This window comes from Lissotriton vulgaris, chromosome 4_1 (assembly GCF_964263255.1).
Source record: "Lissotriton vulgaris chromosome 4_1, aLisVul1.2, whole genome shotgun sequence".
Lineage (NCBI taxonomy): Eukaryota > Metazoa > Chordata > Amphibia > Caudata > Salamandridae > Lissotriton > Lissotriton vulgaris.
Window position 1 is genome coordinate 1,782,321,504 of NC_141691.1, and position 22,639 is coordinate 1,782,344,142.

Sequence of the window (22,639 nt, forward strand, 5' to 3'; positions counted from 1 at the left end):
ACCAAAATAATAAAAGTATACATTCATGCTCTGTAAAGCTATTCGGGGAAAAATAGTTCCGACCTTGATTTATCTCTAACACAGATTATGTAAAATGCGAAACGTGTGCTGAATAGTGAGGATTCCTGTTTGTTAATCCTTTTTGACCTCGCTGTTATCCCTTGACTCAGTTGACCATAGCATACTCACTGCCATTCTTTTATTTGGCTGCTTGCTGGTGACCAGGCCCCAAACTGTTTTAAAAGCTACCCTTTGGTTGATACTTAGTTTTCCTAGATGGGTCCTTTGACCAAACACATCCCTTTGTTTTGCGGAATGCCCCTGGATTAGATATTTGTGACTGTAACATGTACCTGGAGGTTTGGAGGAAATCGGATTGCGTTCAGGTGTGTCTTAAAATTACTTCTACAGAAGATGTTTATCCGTAGAACTGTTAATCAATGGCTGCTTGAAGCACAGTCCCAAAGAAATGGAATTATTATGTTGCTAACAACCATGCCTTCCTCTGTTCAAGTTTGGCACAGTGCCATTTTTCACTTGGTATTACATCTGTTGTCTGGTCACATCTCTGGGTTGTCCCCTTGACTATACACTGGTTTCCATGCTGTGCATCAATTAGATCTCGAAATTCTAGTTCTGCAGTGACTCCTCTCTCTGATAATTTAAACAAGGCTTACCTGACTCTCGGTTCAAATTCACTGTTAAGACCCTTTTTTCGTGCCTGCCTGATGGAAATGCCGTTATTTATACATTGCCTGCTGTTGCAATTTCTCCCTTGAAATCTATTTTGCACACTACTGCTCATTGATTCTGACACTAGTAAATTTGGTCTCATTACCACTACGCAATATAGTTTTCATTAACTTTCCTGCACTTACGGCTTGAGCTAAAACTTTGTTTCCCAGCACTCAAACCCCTTAGTATCTCACATGGTGGAAAAGCATAATCTCAGAATCTACAGTCTGTTCACTCACGTTTCTACAGTAAAGTCAACCATTTCAAAATGAATAATTTTAAATGCTATTACCAGTATCTCACATGAGGGAAAAGCTAAATCTCCGAATCTACAGTCTGTTCACTCACGTTTTTACAGTCAAAAATTATTTCTATTATTTTTGTTTCACTTCAGAGGTAGCCCATATCATAATGGATAGAGTGCATGTGGTAATTTGCCAGTGCTTTTGGGTATCTTTGAATGCACATCTTTTTTAGCGGTTAAAGTATGTCAGAGTATCAAGGTTTTCATAAACATCGTAAAAGTCACTTTTTGCTTTAATTTTCCACAACTTGGGACTGCTGTTTAACCTAACCTAGCAGTCCGTTCCATTCCCAAACCTATTCGTTCCACGACTGTCCGTTTTTCACAATGCACCAGTTCTAGACTCTTCTTTGGGTTGTCCTCTCAACCTTTGGAGGTACTGCTTTAAAAGGTGAGGAATCTCTGGTTAAAAAATATCCATGAGAAGGAAGGCTTAATAGCAGACAGGTCAGTCGCGTCTACTCCTTTGTACCACTAGCCATCTGGGCTAGGAGGTACCAAAACCTTTGATTGAGAGGGCTTATGTAGCTCATTTTTGGTGTTGTAATACATATGTTTAAGATTATAATAATAGGTGCATTCTTCACTAAAACATTTTTTTCCCAAAACTCTTTTTTTATTGAGTCATCAGATAAAGTAATCACATATCTGAGGTTTCAGCGAGAGGTTTTTGAAGTTTTCAGAAATTGATGGCGCTCAACAATTTACGCTATTGTAAAGGAGAAAAGTATGTTGTTTGGAAATGTTCTAGTTTTGGTGGATCTTGGTCAAAGGAAAACCACAACCTTTGAAAAAGAAAAGGGTGGGCAGAGACCCCCTCTTCCAAGTCAATCAAGCCAAGTCCAGAGCACACAAATGAGGATTAAATGTTGTGAAGTGTATCACATGTTAACGTAACCAAAGATGAGATCGTCACCAGTAAGTCACCAGAAAATACTTACTGGTGATGATCTGTCATCGAAAACTCTGGATAAAAACATGATATCACTATTGAGTAAAGGTCTTAGTTTCAACCCTCACGAGTTTGGTGATCCCTGTAGGTCTAAGATAGATCTTTTCAAATTTATCAGGGGCCTCAAACTAAGGAAACATTTTTCAGGCATACCTGAAAACGTAAGGGAAACAGTCAACATCACCCCTGATAATTTCACCAGCACTTTGAGCATCCAAGAGGTGAAGGCTACACACATTTTACTTTCTCCTACAGACTTTGACGACCCTCCGAACTCTTTCGAGAATCTACTCAGACTTGGAACTTGAAACCAATCAAACTATAGCAAGTGGCCTAAAAAACAAATCCAAATGGACCCCAACACTCCGTGGTGGTAACCCTATAGACACATTCTACAGATTGGTGCTTGATGATATTGAAAAATATGAAAGGAGACTGAGAACTAACAAAAAAAGATCATGGGATAACCTCACAAGGGATGAAAGAATTGCACTCAACAGCTTTTGCAATGATAAAGACATTATAATCAGAGAGGCGGATAAAGGGGGAAATGTGGTAGTAATGAACAGTTTGGATTACCATGCGGAGATTCTATCACAATTATCAGACACAACCTGTTATGAACCATTGGAGAGCAACCCCATAGGACCACTCACCATTCTCATCAATGGTCGTCTTAGAGAATGGAATGACGCTGGACTAATTGATGAGGACGAATTGATGTACATGAGAGTGATCAGACCAATTTATCCATGGTTGTATACCTTGCCTAAAATACATAAGCCAGGAAACTTCCCACCGGGCAGACCCATTGTTTCGGGCATGGGTGGTCCGACTGAAAGACTTTCTCAATATGTGGATGTTTTCTTAAATCCACTAGTGAACAATCTTCCGTCTTTTATACAAGACACCAAGCACATATTGAGTATTTTATCTGACATTCAATGGGCTTACTAATGGCCACCCTAGATGTGGTATCTCTTTACACATCAATCAAACCAACATTGGGCCTAGAAGCAATCACCAAAAGTCTCCAATTCAGGTCCATAACACTTCTGGAACACACAACAATGCTCATTAACATTATGGACATTATTCTGAACCACAATTATTTTTTGTATGACAAGAAGTGGTACAAACAAACAATAGGCGTCGCTATGGGGTCTAGATTCTCCCCATCCTTTGCTAACCTGTACATGGGGGCCCTAGAAGCGGACATCATCTGGGGCAATAAAGGCATAAGATGGAGCAACAACATAATATATTGGGGACGGTATATTGACAATTGTCTTTTGATCTGGTCAGGTACACAAGAGTCCCTACACGACTTTTGTGCGCACTTGAATGACAATAACATGTATATGAGGTTCATCAGTCACATCAGCTCCACCAATGTCACCTTTCTGGACATTGAGCTATATGTCAAGAATAATGTTCTCCACAGGAGACTATACCGCAAGGAAACAGCCTGCAATGCCATCTTACATGGTACCAGCTCTCACCCTAGTCACCAAATAAACACAATCCCATACGGAGATACATACGTGCAAGAAGAAACTGTAGTGAAGATGACCAATTTGAAAACTGTATCGACAACATGCACAGCAGGTTCGCTAAGAGGGGATACAAACCCGTAATACTCAACAAAGCAAAAAACAGAATCAAAAGAGTCAACAGGGAATCCACACTTACGAACAAAGCACGCACAGTCGCCAAACCGCAACCTGTGGGGCTTATTATGGACTTCAATGAAATGAGTACAGTAGTACAAAAGAGCCTCATCAAACATTGGGGGATCCTACTGGCGGACAAAACATTAAATGAAGCCATCAGCCCAAAACCACAAATCACATACCGACGGGGCAGAAACCTAAAGAATAGACTGAGTCCCACCGTCCCAAGAGGAACCAGGACTACTACTTGGTTAACACAACGATCAAAGGGTTTTTACAAATGGGGCCTATGTGTCATGTGCAAATGGGCCCACCATGGAATAAAGACTTTCTCTGGATACCACCATCAAGAATTTTCGATCAAAACTAATATCAACTGTAATACTAGTTATACAGTATACGTCATTGAATGCACATGTCACAGTCAATATGTGGGAAGTTCCATCAGGCCCTTGAAGGAACGGATTAGAGAACATGCCAGAGCCATTTCCACCTAGGATACTCGTTACCCCATGGCCATACACATGGCCACCTGTCTGGTACAAGGTCCAGTTAAAACATTCAAATTCTATGGAATTGATGTCATTGAGGCAAATGTCAGAGGTGGCAATCGTGAACTACGTCTCAGACGACAAGAGGCCACTTGGATACTGTGCTTGAACACAGTGAAATATGGACAGAATTCTGATGACGAGCTCCATTTCTTTCTGGGACCAGAAACATAGTTTAACCGTTGCTTTGAAAATAAATCCTAAGCACACCATAAACTGATGAACTTATGTGACTTTTCAAGTCGATACCTATATTTTCTTGTAACTAAATGTACCTTGTTTGGATAATTGATGTTTCTTCACAAATGTTTCTAAAATATCTAAGTGATTGACCAACACGCTAATAACTGTCAAATGTCTTAACAAAAATACTTGATATATCGCTTCTTGATCTCTTGCCAAAGGAATGAACGCGATATTTATGAAATGTTCCCTTTTCCCTTTCTTCCCCCTTTGTCTTCTATACTCCGATTTGGACAAAAGATATCTTCTGATACATACTATCCTCATTTTTTGATAGATTAGGAATCCAAGATAGCCTTTTTTTCTGGCACTAAATGTCATTCACGTATAATTTTTAAAGTCCATTTTTTCGCACCAACCACTGCGGAGGAGAGACCAATTCACCATATGAATATAAGAGCCAAGCATAACGTTTCCCAGTTTATGCACCGATTTTATCGTTTATATTTATAATTTTCATTTAAATTTAATTATGAGAGGACCATCTCCCTGGTATAAATATAAAGAAATGATAAAATTTATATGACCCGTAGTCATCCGATACAAAATATTTTTTTCATTTCCATGATCGAGCTTTTCTGAACCCCTGCAAACAGCGGGTCAGCGGTCTAGTTTTTTTGTTTATCCCAATTGCTTGAATAGAAAGTGAAACCGCACACAGTGGTTCCCGTATCCGGCAACCATTCCACGCTCTGACTCAGCGGTGGCAGACAGGTAAGCGGACTCCTTCCTGAGGATTTCTAACCCCAAAGATCTCTCTAGTGTGCGATTAATGTCCTGATTGATTAGAATCCAACCCTTTTTCTTTGCAGCCATTGCTGTGCTCTGTAGATGGCATTACCCGCCCGTCTTCCTCTCTTAATACTTTGGTACGAAGGTGATATTACCTAGGAATCGACCAAAATTGGTGTTTTGTACCAACACGTTAACCCGATTTGGACCGGGTTGGAAGTATCACCGGTCACCCGGTGAGTTCTGCCTATATTTTCAGTTTACTGTGATCACCGAATCTCCCCTTTTCAGTAAACTCTGCTGATTAGGTCCAGTGTAAATCCCTAAACAACTGTTCCAATGATTCCTTTTTCTATCCTATAGATACAGATTTATCTCACAAGAGATCAGGTATGATTACGCTTTCTTGGTTAACAGCTTTTTCGATCTATGTTTGTGGAATGTATGACGTTACAACGAATTCCGTTGCAACGCATGCCTTTACCACGCATGCGTTACAACGGAATTCGTTTTCCACGCTTAACCTTTACCTCGAATATTCCTTTACCACGCATACATTTACACCGTTTTTTGTTGTAAATGTATGCATGGTGGGGGCATACCCTTTTAAAGGTTAAAACTCTCCACTTACATTCCCCCAGCCTCTCTCCTTATTTTTACCCTTAACCCTTAATATATATATATATGTATTTTTCTAAAATACCCCTTACCTTTTAACTCGCCTTCCCTCCATCTTCTCTGGTTACGTCGGTCGTACGTCGTTAAGAGGAAGCGGAAGTTACTTTCCGTTTCCTCCCTAACGACGTTGATTGCTTCAGCTTCGGTTTCGGCTTTTTCTTCGGCTCCTCAGGTTAGTTTTGATTTTTGGGGGGGGAGACCCCCAACCCCCTTTTTATCCCAGACCTTTATTTTTTTTTATGGGGGAGACCCCCTAAACCCCCCTTCGTTTTTCTTTTCATTTACCACACATGCCTTTACTACGTATTTCGTAGTAAAGGTATGCGTGGTAAACCCTTTCGTTGTAACCACGCATGCGTTGTAGTGCATGCGTGGTAAATGATTTCGTGGAAACGGCTTCGTTGTAGAGGCCATTTCCCATGTTTGTGTATGGTTTTGCCTTTTAACATCCTTACACAACATCACTCTAATGTCGTGGATTCTCCTTATGTTTTTTTCCAACCATAGTACTGTAAAATCGGCAAAGGAAAATTGGAGTCACACACTCCTTTTTATGCTTATCTGGCATTCTTCACTTAGAACAATGAGGGTCACAAAATATGTTTAAAATAATCTGTTTTTGCTACTATTTCGGTTCTTGGATTTAGAATTTTTTTTCTTTTTTCGTGAACCGTTCATATTATATTTGTGTCCCTCCCTGTTTTTTCACAGATCCCCTTAACAGTTATATAACGTTATGACATTTTTCCTTTTCATGTATGCTTTAGTCGCATGCACAGTTGTTTTTAATAGCGATACAACAATTTTCGCTTGTACCTCTATACCTTGCACCCAGTATATATTTTTTGTAATAATGTGGTTGCTGTTGTTCAAGTCACCCACTTCACGGCACTCACTTTACCTTTTTTCGTGAAGCAAAGATTTATTATATTTTATTTTAGTCCAGAGACATTAATCACATTTTAATTTGGTCATTTGGACTTCCTTCGTTTGCGATTAAACTTGCGGCTCTCGACCATTAAGTAATCCATGGATTATCACTTTTGTCACATAGGGTTCTTTGTCTAATCGTCATAACACTACAATTTTGTGAAGTCACTATTATGTATGAACAATAAACAATGTTTAAAGATCAAGAAGTCATCCATACTTAGTCACCCTTTCTCTTTACCTTGCCCCCCCCCTTTTTCGGTTTCCACAACTCTTGGTGTCCTTTTCCGTGCACAACACCTTCACTGTGCGCAGGTAATTTCGTACATTTTGTCATACTTTTCATTGTCATTCCAGCCCTGAAGAGTCACGGATAACTATCCGCTGACGAAACACGTGTCGGTTGGCTATTTTCCCTGGTTGATCTCCTTCTGAGAGGAGCACCAGCGGTGAAAGTGAATAAAAATCACTATGAAAATACTTACTGGTGATGATCTCATCTTTGGTTACGTTAACATGTGATACACTTCACAACATTTAATCCTCATTTGTGTGCTCTGGACTTGGCTTGAAAGTAATCACATATGTTACAATGAAGCAAATGTGTAGATTATACTGTGAAATAGTTTTGAAGCAGGTGACTTCTATATGGCATTCATGAATCACGGAAATAAACAATTCGGGTCTGCAAACGACAGCCCCTAACATTACAAACAATGGTCATATCCATCAAAACCTTCCATATATGGCATAATCTAGTGTATCAGCATGATTGATCTTTTTAATAGCCTCCTATGGTTTCCACTACTGCCGGTGGTTGTGGGGGTGGTTCTAGCATGAGAACCCTGTAATCTGCCCATTGCTTCCATATTTTAAAGTGTTTTTGCGGGCAACCCTGAATTCTGAATATAGGCTGTTCCAGGCCCATACACCAATCAATGCCTGCCTTCCAGGGAACAAATCTGGGCGGAGCCGGATCCTTCCATGCCTTCGCTATGTCTCTTTTCGCCAGGGTAAAGCCCAAGAATAAAAAAAATTCTTTTATAGATATTTCCCCCAATTTCGTCTGTAATATGCAACAGTGAAAGCTTAGGAGAGAGAGGTATGTCCAACCCAGCACTTCTGGTAAACAACGAGTAACTCCCCTCCAAAACCTGCCCAGCGCGGTACACCCCCAGATCATATGCCAAAGTGTGCCTTCCTCACTGCCACATCGCAGGCACATAGGGGAAGCTATCAGCCCCACCTTCCAAATCCGGTATCTAGTGAAATAGGCATGGTGTAAATTTTTTAGCTGAATAAGTCTGATGCGAGATGCTATTGCTGCACTTCTCAGGAATTCCAGGGCCTCCGTCCAATCGTCACTGTCAAGGGTGCCCAAGTCTGCCTGCCCTTTTTCCCTTAGTGAATCTAAAGTTGTGGATAGTTTTGTCAATAAAATTTGAGGAACTTCCTTCCGGTTATGGCTAGTGTTACTTCCACTGTTCCGTTGCCCATTTCTGAGCCACCCTGAATGGGCTACAGGATCGGTTTCCTAGCATTCATATACAGGCCTGAATGTTGACCGAATATCTGCATAATGCGAAGAATACAGGTCCTGCTCGAGGCGGATCCGTTAAAAAGAAAAGGACATCGTCCACATATAGGGTGATACGATCTGAACCCCCACTCCCCCTCCCACCCCCTCCCACGGCCATTCAAAACACCTCACTTGTGCATCAATTCTAACCCAGGAGGCCAGCAGTTCCATGGCTAATGCAAATAAATATGGGAAGAGGGGGCACCCCTGTCGGGTGCCACATCCTATCGGAGAAGGGATCCAATATCACACCGGCCACTCTAACCAAGGACGAGAGGTCAGTACATAATAATCTAATATAGGACATGAGCCGTGGTCCTAAGTTGAGGGGCTGTAGGAGGGCACACAGATATGTCCATCTCAGCGAGTCAAATGCTTTATCTATGTCTGCTAGCAATAAGACTGCCGGGCCATCCAGTTGATCAATCGCCGCTACTGCATTATGAGCCTGTCGAATATTGTAACGGGTCGCTCATTGTGGCATAAAGCCAGCCTGATCTTTGTGGATCAAATCCGTCATGTACGGTAGGATATGATTGGCCAAAGCTTTGGCCAACAATTTGGCCTCCACATTCAGCAATGAAATAGGGCAATACGATGAATGCTTATCTGGAGGTCGTCAGGGCTTAGGAAATACCGCAATTTCAGCATGCCACCAGTGTGGCAGAAGTCTCCCCTCCTCGAGAGCCACATGCAACACTTCTAGATAATGAGTGAGTAATTGAGATTGGAGCGATTTATAAAACTCACACGGTAAGCCGTTGGGGCCTGGGGCTTTCCCGGAATTCAGGTCACCCAGAGCAGCACTCAGTTCCTCGACTGTCAGCGGGGCATCTAAATCTGCTCCGGATGCATCAGAAATGGCCTTAGGGGGTAGATCATTAAGTATAATGGGGTGACCCTGTTACCCACATAACCTGGGCGGGTAGTTAAACAAATGATAATGGTTCTGTCGGAAGTAAATACTAAATGAAACAGTATTCCAGTCTGTGTCTACACTGATATGTCCCTGTCCCTGTAAACATATGGTAGCACTTTATACAAACACACTGACCAAACTGGTAGACAAAGTGATTCTTTTGTCATACACTTTCTCAATGTATTCAGTTATTTTCAGACATTAGTTCTGCTGTCCAAACGGCAAATGAACATATACAATACAAAACAACGTGGTTTGTGAAAAATAGTGCAGGTTAAAAACATACATACATAAATACACACTAGTTCAAATATTACAGGTGGTCAACTGTAAACACAATAGTCATTTAGGCAAAATTATTTCTTTTGTTCCTAACAGACTTTGTACAGTTAGATCTCAAATATGGTGCGTCGATGTTTCGACCCTAATGTTGATGCGCTGACTACGTGCATCAGGGGCGGGTCTTTCCTCAGGACTTGGATAAAATGGACAGCCTTCTCAATATTCTTTGGAGAGCAGTGTTTTCGTGTGTCTGTCAGCCGACTAAACACACTGGGTGCTGATGAGGAGCTGGTCCTTGAGGTAGTCTTCAAGGCACTAGGTAAACATATATCCTGTTCAAGGGACGTCTCAGCTATCGCTTGAGACTGCAGCAGAGGGCGACCGTCTCCATCCAATTCCGCTTCAGAAGCGGAATTGGATGGAGACGGTCGATAGGTACCAGGAAGCGATAGCTGAGATGTCCCTAAGTACTACCATATGTTTACAGGGACATATCAGTGTAGACACAGACTGGAATTCTGTTAGGGGGTAGATCGTCAAGACATTGGTGAATCAAGGGCTCCTGCAGGGCGACATTGGAGGTAGAGAGCTCTGCATGATAAGTTGCATAGCTAGAAGCGATTTGGGCAGGATCTGTGCGAGTTCGGCCATCATCGCCGAGAATACTTGGTATGTTTACCGGGCTGAGAAACTGTTGACACAAACGGTGTAGAAGAGAGCTTGATTTATCACCCCGCTGATAAATTCTGCTGCGGGAGGCCAGCCAAACTAAAACATTTTTTCACTTAATATTTGTTCTGATAATTTTGAACAAATACCTGAACGTTAGAGGAGCTAATGTGCACAGGGATGATTAAGCAAGGGGATGTTGGTAGTAAACAGTGATTGGCACAATTGCTGGAGGCATGCGAAGAATAGTTTACTCTCTAGTTTTTCTCTTTTTATTGGCTCATTGGCTTTACTTAGGTGTCATCATTTATTGATTAATTGTCAAGCCCCGCAGCATGTTTTACTGTGAGCTCCACTATACTTAAAGGGATTTTACCAAAATGCTCTCCCCATCCTAGTTGCCACTAACAAGCAACATGCTTCACTCATTGGCCTCAACGAAGTTTTAAAAATGTGGGGGCCTATTGAGGAAGGTAAATGAACACGTATATCTACTCAAATGTCAATCTACTCCTGCACCTAGGTGTAAAAAACACTTGTGCTATCCATTATTTTCAAATATAGATATACATCCAAAGTGTAGGCTTACATGTCTTCCCCCTTTTTAATTCAGCGGGTGGAGACTGCCAAAACAGAATTTGTGAGAGTAAAGCTACTTCTAATATCTTTTCACAAGTATGTGGTGATCTCCGCCACCGTGTTGGTGATCTCCATACAAGAAAATTATTAAAGTGTAGTATACAAAAAAATATTTTAACACTATTTTATAATAGAACTAGCAGCCCGTCCCGACATTGTCCGGGTATGAAATAGAATGTGTGCAATGTGTGTAATAGGCAAGGGATTTTTTTTTTTAAATCTCGCGGTAGACAACATTTTTAGAATGAAGTGTCACAATAGTTAGGCATTTGTGTGCAGATACTGTGCGTACCTCGGAGTAAGAAGTATTAGCAGATGTCTCTAGTGTGTATGTACTCCACTTCCGTAGGTAAGCGTGTGTGAAAGTGCATTCAGTTGTAAATTTCGTGTCCCCGCAGGCACGCTGAATCGCGTCCTCCCCGCTTGAGGCCCGGATCCAGTTTTTTTGATGTTGTGCTTGTGGTGTAAAGTCGTTGATGCAGAGAGTTAAGTGGGTGACAGCGCGCGCTGGAGACGCTGCGTGTGTGGGAAAGTGCAGTCAGTTCAAAGGTTAGTGTCCCAACAGGCACGCTTAGTCGCGTCATCCGCCGCCTGAGCCCGGCTCCAGCCCTGGTTGATGTTGTGCGCCTGGTGTCAATTCGTTTATGCAGAGAGTTGAGTGTGTGACAGCGCGCAGGATACTGTGCAGTTATTGTCCCCGCAGGCACGATCAGTCGCGTCTGCCCCCGCCTAAACCCATTGCCCCCGCCTAAGCCCATTGGCCACGCCCCTTGCTCCCGTGCAATAGCCGCATCCATTGGCCTTGGCCACGCCCCCGGCCCAACGCACACGTTTGTTTTCCACACGCCCTCAAGGCATGTTTTTTTTGGGGGGGGATGTGCCGCACGATAGTTTCTGTTTGTCGCGCCCATTGGCCACACCCCTTGGTGCCGCGCAATTGCAATTGCCGCGCCCATTGGCCTTGTTCATGCCCCCAGCGCAACGCACACGTTTAAGTAACGCTTTTTTTTGTCGTCATGCCGCGCCCCGCCCACATGGGACTACTTTGCCGGTAATGTTCTTTTAAGTTTCTAATGTATATGGTGGGCAGCTGTATAGCCTATTTTTATCTGCTGCAACTGTCCTTTCCAATGCTGTATTTGGTGTTGTGATTGGTGCTATGGTTCCTGAGATTACCCGCCTCGAAGGTTTGGGCTCTCTCTTTATTATATTAGTATAGATTTAAAATATTTATTAGCAGAGAACTAGTAAAATAAAATGATGGTAAATAACTCATTAAACTAAATGTGTATTAAATAATTAAGTTAAATATATTTAAATTATAAATAATATTTCCGAATAGATAAAAATTGTTACCACAGGAACATTTTTATTTAACTGTTATTGCATTTTGTTAAAGGTTTTGTTGCATTAGTTTGTCGTATTTATTTTTTAACAAAAGTGTAATTTATTTGTAAATTTAAGTTTATTATTAAATGTTGTAATAATAAAAAGAATGTGTAAACAGATTATGCATTAAGTTGAATTAAATGTATTTATTTAATATTATCTCATATGAAGTATTGTTTTAAATCCATGCGTCCATTATTTTCTGTGGGAGTGGGTTGTATTAGCTGCCAAGTACCTACGTGTGGTGTTTCATTTAATTCAAGGCTGGGACAGAGTACATTTGCTATAGGTTTTTCACTTGTAGGGCTGTGGTAACTTTAGAAGCGTAGTGTGTGAATAGCAATGGGCTTACTCATTTGTTGTTGTGCATTGCTTTTTGTAGTGCACAAGTAGTCCTACTGTAGTGCTACTTTACGTACTACAAAATGCATTTTGTGAATTAGGGCGCTAGTTTGGCTGCCTGGATGTTTTGTAAACAGGGCGCACATGCGCTGCTGACTCCGGAGCAGGGTGCGCACCGATCTGACAGCCGACACCTGCGGGTTACCACTTATCCTGCCTTCCTCCTCGAGGCCTGCAAGGAACCCGCTTGCTTGCACTATAATGCTCGTTTACGCCTCTGAATGATGCTTTAATCGTTATGAGTAAAATGTTCAATGTAAACACTTTTTTTAAACTTTACATGCTTAATTTTAACAGGGATATCGAACACTTATCCCAAATGAGGGATTTCTACATGTCTAAGAAAATAACAAGAAGCAATACCGATGAAATGGATGTAAGGATTCGAGATCCAGGGACGGATAGTGCCAGCACCGCGCCACGGAGCACAGAGGAGTCGTTATCAGAAGATGTTTTCACTGAATCCGAACTATCTCCAATAAGGGAGGAACTTGTTTCCTCAGATGAGCTTCGACAAGATAAATCGTCTGGTGCTTCATCCGAATCAGTCCAAACCATAAATCAAATGAACTCGGACTGTTTAACCAACTTATTAGACTCTGCAGATGCACCTAGCGATGATAAAACTAGCCTTCAGTTGTCTGCTGAAGATAGTGGTTTTTTGAGTCATGCCAATGATATGGAAAAGCCTGAAATTTCAGTGCGTGATGTGGAGGATTCCGTAAATCACCAGGTTGAAGGGAACACTGACGGAACACTAGAAGGCACCCATCTCCAAGAAGGTGTATCTGAAGGGACGGCCTCCGAGCAGCTTTGTAAAAATGTTGATAATGCAATAAAGGAGGAAAATGCACTTGGTACTAAAACCGCACCTGAGTCACCAACAAAGGAATGCACTGACCAGGGTAAACTGTTAAAACAGCCGAGTAGAGACTCTGAAGCAGAAGTGGAGGAGCTGCGACAACTTTGGAAAACCCACACTATGCAACAGGCCATGCAGCAGAGGGAAAACATGCAGCAGGCCTCGCAAAAAGAAACCAAGCACCAGGCTGCTACGACAGATGTGCATGCAGAGGGTAAGCTCCCGGTATAACCATGATGGTATAAGATTGGCGATTCTCTCTGTTGAGAATTGCAGTTTGTGAAAGGGCAGGCAGACCTTTCTAACTATTGATATGTGTTTACGTTTAACAGTACCTTGCCAGTTGCCTTGTTTACATGGCATCCTCTGTCTCGTTCTCAAATCTCCAGGGTGAGGACTCCTTCCAAGAGAAGCCCACATCAGTGTATTTTGGGGTTGTAATACCATTTTTAAAACTAAAAGGTAGATGCAGTTAACAGGATATCGGAAATTAAAATACTTTTAGATATGGAAAGTCCCATTAGCTTTTAATTGCGAATGTTGGCACACCTCGTTAATCATTTAAACATGTAGCCCTTTTAGCAATTCTATCATTAAAAAATAAGGACTGCAGTTTTTCTCTAATGATTTTTTTTTCTCCGCGAATACTGGCTCTGCACAGCAATCCCTCCATAAGAATACTATGCTATCATATCCGTCACATATACAGCCAAGTGACTCGCTCTTAGAAGTGCAAAGGAATGCAGTTGGTCTCATACATTTTCCACTAGAACATTTTCCAAAATGTCTCTTCAGTCTGTTGTCGATGGGAATGCACTCCAGTACTGTTATATTCTCATCTGACATGTGTCTGTATCAGCAAATTATAGCAGTACTGGTTGGGTGCACTTAATGAACTATAATTCCACCCAAATATAAAATACATGTCCTCAGCAATTGTTTTGTTTCATTTTGAAAAGATCTAGCCTCCCTTTTCACCTAATACCCGTTCAGTTTGTGATTTATAAGTTAGGGGTATTCCAATTCTCTGGTAGGACACTTATGTTATCAGGCTGTATGATTATCACGGTTGTATCATTTACTTGTGCATTTGTTGTATGCATTTCCATGGAGCAGAATGAGCAGCTGCATAAGGTGGTCAGGAATGTTGCTTCGCCTGTGGCTCCAGTTGTGGTGTTGCATTGCGATTCATTGTCTTGCCCATCTCGGCAGGAGCTGCAAGCCTGGAGTCCAAGAGCAGTAAACCTGGTGTACAGTACAGTACAGTAAGAGAGAGAGCGAGAAGGGGCAAGGGAGATATTGGTAGTCTTTGTACGTTATAGTGCTGTCGTTTTCAGATAAGGAAATATATACGTTTTATTATGCATGGATGATACTTTGTTGATCACTTAATTAAAAAAACTTACAATATGACACTTGCATTACCATGTGACATTTCATAAATATCCTGTTAAATAAAAACTGTTTTAAAATACAATTAAAACCTATGTGATGTAATTCAAGCTACAAGGTGGAAACCGGTTTTAACAGCATTGTTTTACAGTTGTAACATTTCATAAAGTCTTATTGTGCATGATAGGCCCAATACACCTCGTATTTTCTATTTACAATGTTGAAATTGAATCCACAATTCAAGTGTGCAAAGCAATTAAAGTGCAATGTGCCTTGCTTGAATCCCCTATTATCCGAACACTAAATAATAGTAATGGATTACACCAATCTGAATACATGCAATCATATACAACTGATGTTGAGAGCAGAAGACTACAATTTTCCTAGATCCTCTGCCTAGTTATCCAAGGTAAGTACGCAAGTAAATAAATAATATTTTTTTGTTCCGTTGATAATAAACTTGCAGTATACCAATATGCACATTCCATGCTTAAAATCACATAGTGACAAAGTCTTAAAATGCACTTTTAAATTGATTCGAGGTTTTAAGAGAAGAAGAGATTTTTCTATTATTCACAAGCCTGTATCGGTCGTTGAGGATTTTAAAGTGCTATGTGCTGATTTGGTAAATATCTTCTCAGTACTTTGCAATTAAAAGGCTTAAAAACCTCTCACGTTTTCGTCATGAATCAAACCATTCGTGCAATTATGTGACAGCAACCCTTACTAACGATCTGTGTCGTTCCTCTCCCTATGGGCATACGAAAATAGCATAATAATCTTTATTATACACATTTAGCCAGTTTACCCTCTGCTACATCAATAAACTTTAAGAATTTACCAGTAAATGGTAAGTTTTCTCCCAGCAGACCAACTAATACTGCTTGACGACATGTGCGAATGGCATGTTGGTTAAAACCCTGTTTTAGCATGCTTCTGCGTTCTCCTGTTAAAGCTGTGCAACTAAAATTGTAAATTGATACTTGTATAGCGCACTACTCACCCGCAAGGGTCTCAAGGCGCTTGTATGAATACCGCTGTGGAACCCATCCTGGCTTTCCCTGTGAGGCGTCCACTCCTGGGCACCCCCAAGGTGGAGGCCAGGCATCCTTAGCGTTGTGGGGGCCGTTGTGGAGATTAAGCAAGCAATTGCCCAGAGTTGCAGAGTGGGACTCCATGATTGGAATAGGCACCGAGGCGAGAATTATCAGGTCCGAGGAATTTTGAGCCCCAGACCCGCCGAGGCGGGGAATTGAACCCTGGTCCCGGTCTAGACCTCTGCATCAGGGTCTGCCGCTTTAATCACAAACTATGTGACAAACCTCTTCTCTGTGATAATTACATAGGCGGCATTACGTCGGACTGCGCAACCTTTTCCAAACTGGCAAATTGCTAAGGAATTGGAAATTGCCTAACCTGAGATTCCTAAGTTGAAATTTTGCTTTTAGACCATTCAAACCACCCAGATAATTCTGGGGTTTTAATTGGCCGTATGATGAAATTACCTGCCAAGCGTTGTAGGGCCTCTCTATCCATCAAGGATGACCCTTTTTTGCTGGACCTGCTAATCACTCTATTAAATGTGACTTGTGAGAGGAGTAAAGCCCCTTATTCTATTGCGTTAAAAGTAGTCTTGGACAGATTAAAATGGTCATGGGCTACCGTATTTCTAGGGTTGCTTATACCCTGCCAAATGGTTGTCATCAGAATGTGATTATTGCCTTTTTTTAATTTGTGACATCATTTAAATAATGCTCCGAAGCTATTTATATTTTGTCTCCCCATGCTTTATTAGAAATTCATTGGATTTAAGAATAATATCTTTAAAAGAAACAGTTTACCTTTCAAGCACAACTGACTGTAGTAGTCCAGCGATGTTAACGTGTGTGTTTGCTGCACTAAATCTTTGTTAAAAGGCAGCTGGGAGAGTCCAGTATGCAACCAACAAAAATGAATCTTCTAATCCTCCTAATGTACACCACAGAGTGAGACACTATCTCTGTGACTTCAGTGCTTTTTCTTGGTGATTGTTTTTTCTCTTCACACACACGGTTATGTGGCCACCTCATTCATTCGCTCTAGTGATTTTCTGATGCTCCAACCACTGAAATTATGCTTGCACAGATAACCTTATTTTTCTGTTATCCTGGATTCTAAACAAAATATACATTTTAAGAAACATGCATGAGGCCCATGTTAATTGATGGCTTAATTCTTACACTGTTGGCAACATCACCTGCGCTATCTAGCATGCATTTTGCTGAGTTGAGCTATGAGACTGAACAACTAAATAATATGATTGCAGTGATAAAGTCTGATAATCAACAGCCACAGTAAACATAAAAGATCGTAAAAAAAAGAAATAGAATTTACTGTGCTTACTGCGTAGTGAAAAATAACTACAATAAGATCTGTTACATTGCCAAAAGAATTTCAGGAGTTTATCACATTATGAAGAACCACCAGAGTCTGATTACCATACAGAATTACCTTGTTCCATTTCAGGAGTTCAGCTATAATGTTGCGATTAGGTATGATATTCTCCTTGTGGCTAGCCAGTCTCCTGCTGAATTTCATGATCCCACCTTGTTATGTGCACCATATCCATATAACTCTCTCGACCAATGGGTTTAAAGTATTTAGTGCAAGGCGCTAAACACCGGAGCCGATAAATGATCTAGAAGCACGAAGCAGTAGGTGCAATGCAGTTGTTGGACTACTAATCTGAAAAATGAACTGTATATACCACTTGCCTAAAGTCTACTTGTTATCCTTTCTTCGCTCAGGTTGTTGAACCATTGTAGGTAATATGTTCTAGACAATGTCTGAAATTATGGACAAGTTCCAAAGCAGAGCAATCCACCAAACAAAAATATTTAGGAAAACCTACAGTCTGTCAATTATGACAAACTTAGTCTCCAATTTCTAACTTGTTCTCTAGATCATCAAACGTGTGGGTTTGAATATTGCAATGCTCAAAGAGTGCCCTGTTTTGCTGAAATCATGAAGGTTACTTGGCCCAATGACGTGCTGTTTGGGGAGATGATTCACAGAAGAGCATTTAGCGCTCATCCGTAGGATCGTCTATGGATCGGACTCCCTCATTGTAGTGCTTTGGATCAGTAGTGGGAGTTGTATAGAGCCTGTAAGAAGGCACAGCAAGATGGTACTTTACATTGTAGAATATCTGCTCGTGGAACTTCCAGGAATGAGAGGAAAACATGTCATCCTCGAGAAGGAATCTTAGCGCAAAAAGGCCAGCCTAAATATTGCTAATACCAATATCAGTAGGCACCTTGGAAGAAACTTCCACAATTTTGGGCAATACACATTATCAAGCCAAGCTTCCTCTCGGTGCATAGCTGGCATGCAGATTTTCCAGGCGCAGGGGTGATAGTCAGGGGGCTGTAGTAGAACAGATCTCTCTCAGTTGGTGGCTAAAGATGGCACCACATCAAAGCTGGTGTCTCGCATGCACAGCCGGTCACATAGTGTTGCGCTGGGATCATACTTGCACCACACTATCTGCAAACAGGTTTGTTTTCTCAAGGTGAGAACAAGATAAATCCTTAAATTGACATTGAACTCTTGGTTAAGCAGCCATCTTGATTTGCTGCCCGTCACCCCCACCAAGCTATTTCCTATACAATCGTCCTGAGTTAAATATGCAACTATCTCACAAATGGTGTGTTCTTTAAATTCTTGACAGCTTGTCGAATCAGTTGCTGTTTTTTTTCTTCAAAATATAATAAACAAAATACATGTAGGAATACAATTAAAAGTAATGAGAACCCTACCTTAACAAAAATCCTAAACAACGTTCAACTGTGTAACAGTCTCCAGGAAGATCTATGTACCATTCCCAGGCTCTTTTTGTTTCAGGAGCTAAAACCTTTCATTTTCCAATGCATTGTTCTTGCAAAGCATAAGTGAAGCCCATCTACAATTGTTAGCAATGTCCCAAAGACCTCTGGGTGATAGTTGCACTGCATTGATAGCCACACAAATATACTCTCTGTAAATAATTCAAATCTCCTTGAAGAAGAACATCCTCTAATCAAGGGCAGTTAATTGGCAAATCCCTGTATTGATGCTATCCAATGCATTGGAGAAAGTTCATATATCAGTCTAACGGAATAACGTTGCTCTAATTGATATGCTGTTAATATCAGTTCAAAAACATTTGATGAATAATATTGAATAAATCAACAAAACCTCATCGACTTTGTGAATCATGTTATTGATCACCCGTGGAGTGCCTCATTAGGGGATGTATCTGTAGTCTCTGCGTACACTACCTACTCTATGATTCTTTGGTGTTAGGACGGAAAACACCACCCTTGAGAGCACCCAGAACTTTGCGAAAAACTTTCAGAAGCTCAATTAACTTGCGCAGTGCACCACCTATCTCCTTCTTCTTGTTGGATCATTGATGGCATTACATCTGTCAATGTCTTTTGGCCAGGTGACCTTCACTGAATTTCTAAAGGTAGCCCTTTCTCCATCCGCTCTCGCTTTGGTGTCTGGATCTCCATCTTCCAGCCACAGAGTGTAGTCGGTACGCTTCCCTTATGTAGGTGAAGATGTCCCAATCTTCTCTCTTGTGACACGCTAAACCAGGGGCATCCATACTGGTTCTAGTACTCCGATTCAGACAACACACAGAGCTGTACTTCTATACATTTACTACAAAATCTCTCCACAGACATGCACTCAACATGCACAACAGATGTCGGCACAAGGTTCTGCGTGTTGCGTAATAGCAGAATTTTACCGAAGAGTGGCCAGTAGATTCTTCTTGTTCTCTCCTTGGCTCAGAGAAAAAGGTCTGGTTACCACTGCTTTGTGATGCACTCTGGCATGGACAATAGTCCAAGGCCGTCTATGCGGGCACACTAGGTAAATCCGTCCAGGTTACAGAATGGGTTCTGACCCTCACATTACAAAGGACAGGCCTTGGCCTCTGTGTGCACACACTGGATTAATGTGATACAAGGGCAAAAATAAATGTCAGGATGCCAGTTTCACATGCAGTCAGGTACTCTTGGTAGGGGTACACACTTGTTTACCATGCAGGAGACGTTCCCATCCCACCACAACACATATGAAACCTCCATGCGAATACCAGTCGGTGTTCTAGGAGGACAGCTCAGCAACATCCCTGCTCATCTGCTTGTTTAGTGAGACAGACTTGAGCATAAAGATTCGTTATTAAACACTTACACATAATATTTTTAGTAGATTCGACTCCCTAGATGGTGGCAATAATAATCAATCAATCAATCAAAGACATTTCTAGAGCGCACTACTTACCCGTAGGGTCTCAAGGCGCTGGGGGGAGGGGGGTGCCGTTACTGCTCGAACAGCCAGGTCTTCAGCTTCTTCCTGAAGGAGAGGTGATCTTGGGTCAGGCGCAGGTCGGTCGGGAGGGAGTTCCAGGTCTTGGCGGCCAGGTAGGAGAAGGACCTTCCTCCTGTTGTCGCTCTTCGGATGCGGGGGATGGCGGCGAGGGCGTGGTTGGCTGATCGGAGGTGGCGTTTGGGAGCGTAGAAGTTGATTCGGTTGTTGAGGTAGCTCGGGCCTTGGTCGTGTAGGGCTTTGTGTGCGTGGGTGAGGAGACGGAAGGTGATTCTTTTGTTGACGGGGAGCCAATGCAGGTCTCTCAGGTGTCCGGAGATGTGGCTGGTACGTGGGATGTCGAGGATGAGTCTGGCTGAGGCGTTCTGGATACATAATACACTCCTTCTTGCCTTACAGAAAATAGACCCTTTCGTTTTCAGCACTGATTGTTTGTGGTAATAAGAGAGATTTGAAACATGGGGAGTCCAGTGGTTACAAAGAGTGAAATGGGAAATAAAAGCTAAGCAGGTTTCGGTGGGTATAGCTGCATAGAGTCGGCTTCCATTGGTGCACATACAGCACTCTGGCACAGTGGAGTTATGAAATCCACTCAAAAGGTAATTCAACTGCTGACCACGCTGCAAAAACCTCAGTTTATGTTATGCAAAAAAACGGCTACTAGGTTGCCAACCAAAATCCACCCAGATATCACTTTAGCGATACCTGCTACGCATCTATATAGAGTCCACCTCCAGGGTTCCCAGCAATATACGCTTATTTCCTTCAATCATGTGGTTTTCTTAACGTCACAGTAATAGGAGTATGAGACCTATTACTGAAATTGAAACATAGTGACTAATTTTTGCTCGTTGCTTACAGTTTAAACCATAATGCTGGAACAAATTCATATCATTGACTCCACAGTAAATTTCGTGCCTTCAGTGCCTTATAGATACATTGCAAAGTAGAAATCGCCCTGTATTGTCAGTTTAAAAAAAAAAATTGAATGCAACTATTAAAGTTTGTAATGTCAAAACTGTTAGATCTGACCTAAAATGCACTTTCTCCATAATCATACGAAGATCTCTGTCTAGAGTTGTAAAATAACTTTTCACATTTGCTATACTTATTTCTCGTATCAGTTTAGCGGTTTCAATGATAAGGTTACAATGATGAATGCCTAACCGCCATAGCTGCGTAACCAAGTCTCATTTGGACCTGGTTAAAAATTGTGAATAATTATTGAAAGCATTTATATTGGAAAACTCACTAAAGTAGTAAATATTTTGTGCAGTTGAGGCCAAGGAAGGATTGTAAGACCACACTAGGCAATCATACCTGTACCTGTACTATGTTTTATTACCTGAATCTTACCATATCTAGGCTTCACCTTGTGAAACTGAGGAGGTGTTTATTTGCATGCAAACTCCAAATACATGTTCCATTATCAATCATTGCCTCAATTTTGGATACTCCAAAATTCTTCCAAAATCAATATGGAGATTCTTGACAGTGTCAATGTCCCTTTCGCTGGAACAGTTCTGGTTAAAATGACCTCACATGAAGCTTGCTGGATCAGTTGAATATCACAAAATCCAGTAAGATTACATCACTTGAAAAAAAATACTCCATGTAGCAAATGTAATGACTTTCAGGACTTGCCAAACATAACTGCAGGGTTGCTGCAGGTTGTAGAAGCAGGCTTGGTTGCAGCCCATTTGTCTGGCCAATTCAAGTTTTGACCTTGAAACCAATTCAAATATGTACGAACGGAAACGTAGGAGTGTTAAATGCTTTGGCTCCTCACCTTCAGGCTGCTCTGTAAGAGAAGTCTTGCACTCAGGCCATTGAACACATGAGTCTAGTGTGTTTCTGATACAGAGTGCTTTGTTGTCAACTTCATTATCAGTGTTATATATTCAACACAGCTGGTGCTGGCAGGATGACAGTTGAGGATTCACTATTAACCATTCCCTTGTAGTCCACAATCAAAGCACACACTGCTTCCTTACATAGCTGTGGATCACGGAAATATTTTTGTGGTGTGACTTGGAGGATTTGCAGCACTCTCCCTCGACAGCAGTGAAGAAAGGGACACATTATATAGTTTAGCAAAGTTTGACACCTGCTTGCTCTTCAAACAGGCATTGGTGTTAGTATCACACTTCTTGTGCCTTTTACAGCAGTTGCATGCTCTTGATATCCAGACATCTTTTTAAGGAATGCACATAATACGAGGTCACGAGCAAACGGCAGCAAATGTGAAATGAGTGGTGTGAGGAGTTTGCACTTCCGACCGGTGTAGTCTAGTCTCCCACAATCCTGTAACAGACCAAGGATTTATTAACCATAAGGATTTATGCCCCTT

The 22,639-nt window shown here is 41.5% G+C and overlaps 1 protein-coding gene across 5 annotated transcripts in view; it reads left to right on the forward strand.

Annotated features, from left to right (window-relative positions):
- Positions 1-22,639, forward strand: part of OXR1 (oxidation resistance 1) — a 1,826,889-nt gene that overhangs the window by 1,398,114 nt on the left and 406,136 nt on the right. For all 5 annotated transcript variants that reach the window (XM_086966107.1, XM_086966110.1, XM_086966106.1 and 2 more), the window contains one exon: positions 12,975-13,753. In XM_086966107.1, coding sequence (XP_086822233.1) covers positions 12,975-13,753 — 779 coding nt within the window. The remainder of the gene's footprint in view (positions 1-12,974; positions 13,754-22,639) is intronic.